The following is an 8,875-nucleotide window of genomic DNA, read 5'->3' as shown; positions in this document are numbered from 1 at the left end:
CAGTTTGCAGAATTACAGTACAATTCAAGCACACCTCAATACAAAGACTGTTAACTGTGAGTGGACGACACCATAAAGCATTAGGCCTACACTTGTTTACAACAGGGTCCACCTTGTTCAATTCATCAAAACATTTAGAGACGTACAAATAGACACTTCTATAATAGTCAAAGACTAAAATAACAGAACAGGAATTCATCATAAATTAGGTAAAAAGGGAAAAGAAAGATACAGTGAGGGGGGAAGGGTGTGTGTGTGTGTTCACAAGATTTGTTTTGGTGTTAACATGTTTCAACGAATATTCCACATTTCTTCATAGACCTGGTTCGGCTTATTTCTCCCACAAAAGACCTGGCAACACTGCCCTGGCCGCCATGTTGGAAGTGTGAGCTGCCCCGTGCAGTGCAGTGCAGTCAGACTCTGTTATTATCATTACTAAACTACACGCACACACAGAGAGAAGCTCGCGCGAAGGAACCATTAAAACGAAACAGAAAAAACACGACCATTTTAACGTTTTATAACAAAACAAAACGGGGATTTAATTGATTCAGCGGTAGTGGTGTGAGATACACGGCTAAACGATGTACCGCGGACGGCCTCCGCCGAGAGGCCCTCCTCCGTACTCCTCCTCCGGCGGCGGCGGACCTCCGTATGAAGGAGGCCCGCCGCCGCACCACCACCGGCCCGGTGGAGGTGGAGGTGGAGGAGGCTACCCGCCCGGGCCTCCCTCCTACCGGGACGACAGAGGAGGAGGAGGAGGCCGGGGTCCTCCTCCGCCGCCGCCTCACTACCACCACCACGGAGGTGGAGGAGGAGGAGGCGGACCCCCACCACCAGAGCCCTACCGCCGCTCCTCGCCGCCCCGCCGCAGGTACCCTTCCCCCGGCCCGGGCAGCAGGGAGCACCGCGGCCCGCCGCCCGCAGACTACTGGCCCCCCTCCTCCGGTTCTTCTGGCCCTGGAGCCAAAGCTAGAGAGGTAAAGGGATCCATGCCGTCATTTATGTATGAGCTGAATGTTGTTTATATCAGTGGTTTACAAAGTAGTGGGGGTCCGCCGGGGAGCCCCAGGTCCAGGGGTCCTTGAAGGGAGTTCCCGGGGGGGGGGCGTCCCCCAGCTAAATGATAAGTTTGGAACAAAATGGACCCTTGTGGTTCTGTAACTCTGATAGTGTACACTACAAATGGAACCAAATGGACCCTTATGCGTCTGTAACTCTGAGAGTGTAACACATGGAGCCAAATGGGGTCCATTTGGTTCCATTTGTACACTCTCAGGGTTAAATTTACATTGATTTTATTTTACAATATACATTGGGGGTCCCCAGTTGATAGAAATGCCATTAAATGGGGGTCCGTATTACGTAGACTATAATGCATGTCAAACTGGGGGGGTCCTTGACATTAAACGGGTTGAGAATCACTGCTGGAGCCGTAGAAACACTTCTCGTATGGGGGTCCCTGGCTGGCATATCCTTTTCAAATGGTGGTCCGTGGGGCTAATTAGTGTCAATCTCGGGGTCCTTGACATGGACAAAGTTTGGGAACCCCTGGTATACATATTATGGAACATGGCCTCGACTTGCACCTTTTCTAAACTACATTTGGTTGTATATTTTTATTGGAACGCAAACCTGCTGTGAGCTGCTCAGATAATGTTGACCTAACTTTGCTACTGCAGGTTAAACATGTACAATGTGTTACTATTTGTTTGCTACTGCAGGTTAAACATGTACAATGTGTTACTATTTGTTTGCTACTGCAGGTTAAACATGTACAATGTGTTACTATTTGTTTGCTACTGCAGGTTAAACATGTACAATGTGTTACTATTTGTTTGCTACTGCAGGTTAAACATGTACAATGTGTTACTATTTGTTTGCTACTGCAGGTTAAACATGTACAATGTGTTACTATTTGTTTGCTACTGCAGGTTAAACATGTACAATGTGTTACTATTTGTGTGAATGCTCAAATTCTTGCACTCTTTATTCTGTTTCTTTGTTTGTTGTGGGTTTTTTTGAGTGGTGCAACCACTCCTACAACCAGCAATGTCCGTGTTAACCTATGTATGTATGTATGTATGACTGAGTACTAGTAAGGGGCGCTGTTTGCCAGCTCCACATGAGAGAGAGAGAGAGAGAGAGAGAGAGTCAATCTACAGCACTGGTTCCCAAAGTGGGGTCCGGGGACCCCCAGGGGTCCTAGAGGGAGTTCCAAGGGGTCCCCAGCTTAAATGATAGTTTGGAACCAAATTCAGAGTTAAATTAAAACATTGATTTTCCAATATAAATTAAGAGATAGAAATGGGGGGGGGGGGGGTCCTTGAGAAATTAAACTGGTAGAAAATCACTGCTAGAGCCGTAAAAATCCTCTCTAATGGGGGTCCCTGGCGTATAATACTAGAGGGAGTGTAAATTCACATTTCACAGCACTGCCACACAAGTGTGGAATGCCCCCTTCCCTCAAAACAAGCAGATCACTGGTTTCCTTTAAAAAGGGTCTGAAAACTCACCCGTCACTGTCTTCAGGTCAAAGGTCAGTCACCCGTCACTGTGATCAGGTCAAAGGGAGAGAAGGTGATTGGCTCTTATGTTCTATTAATGTATATTTCTATTCCAACCTGTACATATAGATCTAGTGTGTTTTGAGAAACGTATTGTTTGTTGTCACTGTTATGTCATTGTGAATGAATGCATGGGACCCGAATGGAAACAAGACCGCTAAGGTCTTTCTTCGGTGCCGTCCTTTTGGACCAATGCTGTGCTGGACTGTACCCTGTACTATCCTGTACTGTTTGCATCTAAGCGTCTAATAAAATTATCAATCAATCAAAAAGATTCAAGAGAAGACGTACCTAATCAACCTCGCGTCACCAGACTTTCAAAGTACCCAGTGGTCCATTCTGATAGAAGCAGAACCTTCGCAGCCCGTTCTGATAGAAGCAGAACCTTCGCAGCCCGTTCTGATAGAAGCAGAACCTTCGCAGCCCGTTCTGATATAGAAGCAGAACCTTCGCAGCCCATTCTGATAGAAGCAGAACCTTCACAGCCCGTTCTGATAGAAGCAGAAGTTCTGTTTTGGAGCGCCAGCCAGCCTGATTTAGTCACTGCGTACCGTCGATTTGTTCTGTCACATGACACATGTACATCAAAGTACAAAACAGGAGGAGGAAACTGAAAACAATTCTCCATTTGCGTGCGTGCGTGCGTGGGTGCGTGCGTGGGTGCGTGCGTGCGTGCGTGGGTGCGTGCGTGCGTGCGTGCGTGCGTGCGTGCACATTAATGGATATAATAGAAGTAGGCTGCATGGCCATAGACCACCGGATGCTTTGGGTTTTATCTGAAACCAAGATGATGGGTTTGACTATATAATGGAAGGAGGTTTAGGGCCCGCACACCATTCTTTTGGTAAAGAATGACTTTATTGAATGGACAACGTTTGGATCTTCACAGATCTTCGTCCGGTCAGTATATCTACATTAGGGCTGTCAGTTCACCTCTATAATCCAATTCGAATTTCATTGCTTCATTATTTGTAATTTTCGAAAATATTCGAATATTTACATTGTTTATTTTAGCTCATATTTAGCCTATAATAATACACAGATTGACGATGCACGTTCTGTCCACTAGAGGGGCCCCCCTTCCAAACGACAAAGCAGTACTTTCAGCCCATGTAATAATGGTTTTCGGCACAAAATAGCGTTTAAACTGTTGTTTTATTGAGCACAGTGCACTCAGCACGGTAAGATTGTTGTCTGTCTATAGTGCAAATGCATTTTACAGTGAACGTTGTATACTTCTGATACAGTATAGTCTGAGTAGTGAGTAGGCTAGTCAGGAATCATGAACTTTTTCTTTTTTCTTTTTAAACAGAATCCTGTCACGATGAACAGGCCATCATTAGTAAATAGCAATGAAGATATATAGAGAAGCCTATATTTTGCGCTAAAGTAATTGTTGAATAACACATAAATGTAGGTTTTAAGGCTAGAATGGCATTGTAGTGGACTATAGTGAGAGGCGAGATTGTCTTTCCTTCATTGCGGGACTGCAGGACTAGTCTGGAGATAGTTAGTCGTGGATGATCAGCTTCAGACAGTCAGTGTTTTTGTTCGTACCTGGAGTTTTGCATTATCTCCGCTGTGCACAGGGGAACTGTCTTTAATATATCCATTGTCGTTTTCAGTTGCTTTCCATGTGCAACACAAAAGCAGGCTACCATGTGTTTGTTTTGGTAATAGCCTACTGCAGGCGCAGCCATGCTGATTCACGTAATCGCGTAGGACAAAATGAAACCAGCCGGACCAACGTTAATGGTTTAATGCACGTAGGACCCGCATTTTCAAACTGTCCACAATATGCGACAGACTCGACGGTACTAATAAAACATGTGAGTGATTCTTCTTAGTTGCAGCGCGCTGTGCGACTGTGCGTGTGTGCATGCGTGCAGAGGAGGGAGGAGGTGACGAGGCGCGCGTGTGTGCGTGCGTGCAGATGGGAGATTTCACAGCGGTAGATTCGTTACTCAATACATTTAGTGAGCGGATAAAATAACATAAAACAAAATAAAAATATTAAATAGAATTAATAAATGATAAAAGCTCCATTCGAATGGCAATTTTAGCTTTCGAATATATATATATTTTTTAATATTCGAATTTCTTTCATATTATGAAATTCGTTCTGACAGCCCTAATCTACATACTGTATATACATATACTGACCGGACGAAGATCTGTGAAGATCCAAACGTTGTCCATTCAATAAAGTCATTCTTTACCAAAAGAATGGTGTGTGGCAGTGTTGTTTATGGCAGCAAATTTCTATTTTACTTTAGTCATAGTCTTTGGACTGTCTACAGTTGATTTAGTCGACTAAAATGTATTTTGGCGGGTCTTGATGCCGTCGTAATGAGTGTTTTTACACTTGCTGAAAATAGCCGATCTACAAGCTCACAACGCTGTGTGAGCTTGTAGATCAGCTATTCTCAGCATGCAGCCAAGTGTAAAATGACTTATACTGGATCTCTTGTCCACTATTGTCCCTTCCTAACATTTTAGTCTAGTTTTTATTTGTCGACGAAATTGTCAGTATATTTAGTCTTAGTTTTAGTCATCGTAGCTTAGTTTTCATTTAGGTTCCATTTCGTTTTTGTCAGTGAAAATAGGTAGTCGACGGACATTTTTCGTCTTAGTTTTAGTCGACGAAAACAACACCTCCTTCCATGATTGCCTTATTGGCCCTGCACCCACTGTCGAGGTGCGTGCAAATAGGTATGCTTTGACTATATTACGGTCAGAAAGAAATTAACTTCAATGCTGCCGTTGCCTTTTTGTGTACTTTGTGGTTAACCCATTCTGACCGGGCACCCATTTTGGTGTTAGCATCATGTTATGCTTTACCTATTGAAAAATAGCAGATCTACAAGCTCATATCGCGCCACCGAGTGGCGCGATACGAGCTTGTAGGTCTGCTATTTTTTAAAAATTCGAAGAACGACTGACATTTTTAGAATCTGATCTCAGGTCAGAATGGGTTATTCAGACCAGTGTGTGTCCAGTGGAAACCTCGTATGAATCTGATCTCAGGTCAGAATGGGTTAACAACATGAAAACAATATAAAAAAGAATAATGTTCAAAGCACACCTGATTACCAGGAGCATAATATTATAGATTTGTAAAGCCTAATTCATTATTGGTTTGCGAAAGATGGCCAACGCACAAGCTCAAAATAAATACATTAATAACAAGAAATAATCACATGGTGATATTTGTCAGGTGAAAGGAGCGCTGTCTCCCTTGTGGTCCCCCCCCCCCCTTCATGTTAGTGTGATTATTAAACTGCTATGGTCCAATCACAGCTGACTCTAGACAAACCTCTCCAACAATAGTTTTCTCCAGTGCCACGGCAGGCCTTGTTGACGGATTTGGAAGAGATTTTAGAAGGTTCTGGTTCCAAAACTGAACCAGTATTTAAAGGAAAATGTTAGGTTTTTTTTTCCAACCAAGGTTCATGTTTTAGGAGGTTGTTATTAGAGAAAGTAAAAGATAAGTGTTAAAGGAGAATTCCATGCTAGAATGCTTTCTTATCTTTCTTCCCTTATTTTGTAGTCGTTACGTCCCCACCAAAGAGGTCCAGGTGTTTTTTTGTGCAAAAACTCCTTATTGGCTATTTTCCCTACCATAAGCCCTCAATGAATTGCATTGCATTGAATGGGAATTGAATGGGGCTATGGGGTGTTATGCTAGTTCGCTTATTTCCATCAAAAAAAGTAGTAAAGTGTGCCGCTTGGGATATTATTTACATTATGAAGAGAGGATATATACAAAGAAATTATAATTTTGAGCGATGGAAATAAGCGAATTAGCACAACACCCCATAGCCCCATTCAATTCCCATTAAATTCAATGCAATTCATTTAGGGCTTTTGGTAGGGGAAATAGCCAATCAGGAGCTTTTGCACAAAATAACACCTGGACCTCTTTGTTGGGGACGTAACAACTACAAAGAAAGGTAAGAAAGCATTTTAGTATGGAATTCTCCTTTAAATCTTTTGCTGCTTTCTTTCGTTTTAGGGATTTTTGCTGTTTTTGATGCTCGAATGCTTATAGCTTATAGCTTATAGCTGAAGGTAAAGAATGGATCATTAGTTCAATGAATTGTTCCATCCATAGTGTGACTGATGTCGGGTGCGTTTGTTTTCCCTGCAGAGATCTCCCTCTCCTCGAGGGGGGGGAGGGGGGATGCCACTGGACCACAACCTGGTCATCACCGTTGGCAACGAGTTGACCGGGCCGTCTGGCTCCGCCCCCCCACGCCACCTACAGAACAGGTGACGCAATGCACACACACACACACACACACACACACACACACACACGCATGCGTACGCACACACACACACACACACACACACACACACACACACACACACACACACACACACATCATATCTAGGGCTGTCAACGATTACACATTTATGTTGCCGATAAAGTTTCACACAGATAATTGCGATTAACCACTTTTATTTGTTGTTGCATTGACCAATCATTGGTCCTCACTGTGTTGCACATTGTATTTCTGTTTACCGGTGTATATATATATAAAAAAAATTATCCCACGATTTTGTAACCCATTTTTCACCCCTGTGTCAATCATCTAATGCGATCCTGGGCTCTACACACCCTCCACCAACCTAGTCCCCATATATGGGGGACAAGGGGAGACCAACCTAGTCCCCATATATGGGGGACAAGGGGAAACCAACCTAGTCCCCATATATGGGGGACAAGGGGAGACCAACCTAGTCCCCATATATGGGGGACAAGGGGAGACCAACCTAGTCCCCATATATGGGGGACAAGGGGAGACCAACCTAGTCCCCATATATGGGGGACAAGGGGAGACCAACTTAGTTCCCATATATGGGGGACAAGGGGAGAGCAACGGACTTGAACTCATGCTTCCTTCATGCCTGAGTGTCCAAGTTGCAGGATTACTGCATGTTTTTTGTGAGGGTACCTACCCTAAAAGCTATGTTTCTATGTCAGTCGTTCGATTTAAAAAAAATAGCAGACCTACAAGCTCGTAGGAGCTTGTAGGTCTGCTATTTTTAAATAGCTAAAGCGTAACGTAATGCTAACCCCAAAAGGGGTTAATATTTAACTAAGTGTTTCATGTCTCCAGAGACGGCCCGTCGAGACGCTCCAGCCACGAGCGCGGGGGCCGGAGGCGGAGTCCCAGCCGCGACAGAGGGGGGGAGAGGGGGCGGAGCCGGGGGCGGAGCCGCAGCAAGGAGCGCGGCGGCAGCAGGGCCAAGAGCCGCGGCGGGCGCAGCAAGAGCCGCCCGCGCAGCCGCACGCGCAGCCCCGCCCCCAGCCCTGCGCGCTCCAGCCGGGCGCGCAGCCGCGTGCGCAACAACAACACGCCCCCCCCCAGCCCCGAGCGCTCCTCCAGGGCACGCAGCCGCGCGCGCAGCCACGCCCGCAACAACAACACCACGCCCAGCCCCGACCGGAGCCGAGCCAAGAGCCGGGGGCGGAGCAAGAGCCGGCCGCGCAGCCGGTCCAGATCCAGGTCCAAGTCCAGGTCCAGGTCCAGGTCTAGGTCCAGGTCCAGGTCCAGGAGTCACAGCAGGGCGCGCAGCAGAGGACGCAGCGTGGCGCGCAAGGTGCTTCTTTTACTAAGCTTCCATCGCCGCTAGGGTGGCGCAAAAAGGCCCTGACCGCCAGTTTCTATACATTTATTTATATTTTTATTTTATTATTATTATTATTATTTTTTGCCCAACGTTATACACGTTTTAAAAAGGCGTTTCATGGCGTTGTTGGCGCTGTGGGAGTTGATGAAAAATAAGTTAATTATGTCCTTGGCAGACATTAACCTGTTTAGGCCTGACGTCGACGTTTAAGTCTTTTAAATGATGACAATTTTCAGAAAATAACTCATGTTTCAGTGTATCACAGTGGTGTAAAATAACTCATGTTTCAGTGTATTAGTGGTGTAAAATAACTCATGTTTCTGTGGTGCTCAATATTTCATGTCAAGGACCCCAAAAATGATATGTATTTGGCCTCCGACCCCCATCTGAAAATATGACGTTCCACTTCCAGGAACCCCTCAGAAGCAAAGATTCACCCTGAAAGAATATACATTCAAAGATTTGAGCCTGACGTGCTATGAGCTTGTAGATCTGCTATTTTTAAGTGGTGCAACCACTTCCTTAAGTGACTATCGCCCTCATTTATCAATTCAGTGTAAAATCTGCCCCAAATTCGAGTGCGGGTTTCGTGGTACACCCACGTCGCCACGGCATTTATAAAGTGGTCGCAAACAGCTGATCCTTCCTTCATTTCGTTCCGACGTGTG

General features: G+C 45.2%; 1 protein-coding gene across 3 annotated transcripts in view; it reads left to right on the top strand.

Annotated features, from left to right (window-relative positions):
• The first annotated feature begins 398 nt into the window (after positions 1-398).
• The window catches only part of znf318 (zinc finger protein 318), a 48,462-nt gene continuing 39,985 nt past the window's right edge, over positions 399-8,875 (top strand). For all 3 annotated transcript variants that reach the window (XM_080782744.1, XM_080782745.1, XM_080782743.1), the window contains exons 1-3: positions 399-980; positions 6,718-6,839; positions 7,694-8,177. In XM_080782744.1, coding sequence (XP_080638870.1) covers positions 585-980; positions 6,718-6,839; positions 7,694-8,177 — 1,002 coding nt within the window. In that variant the 5' untranslated portion in view covers positions 399-584. The remainder of the gene's footprint in view (positions 981-6,717; positions 6,840-7,693; positions 8,178-8,875) is intronic.

The sequence above is a fragment of the Protomyctophum bolini genome, assembly GCF_963924005.1.
Source record: "Protomyctophum bolini genome assembly, chromosome: 14".
Taxonomy (NCBI): Eukaryota; Metazoa; Chordata; class Actinopteri; order Myctophiformes; family Myctophidae; genus Protomyctophum; species Protomyctophum bolini.
The sequence above is the reverse complement of the archived record's forward strand: the minus strand, read 5'-3'. Positions and strand labels throughout refer to the sequence as shown.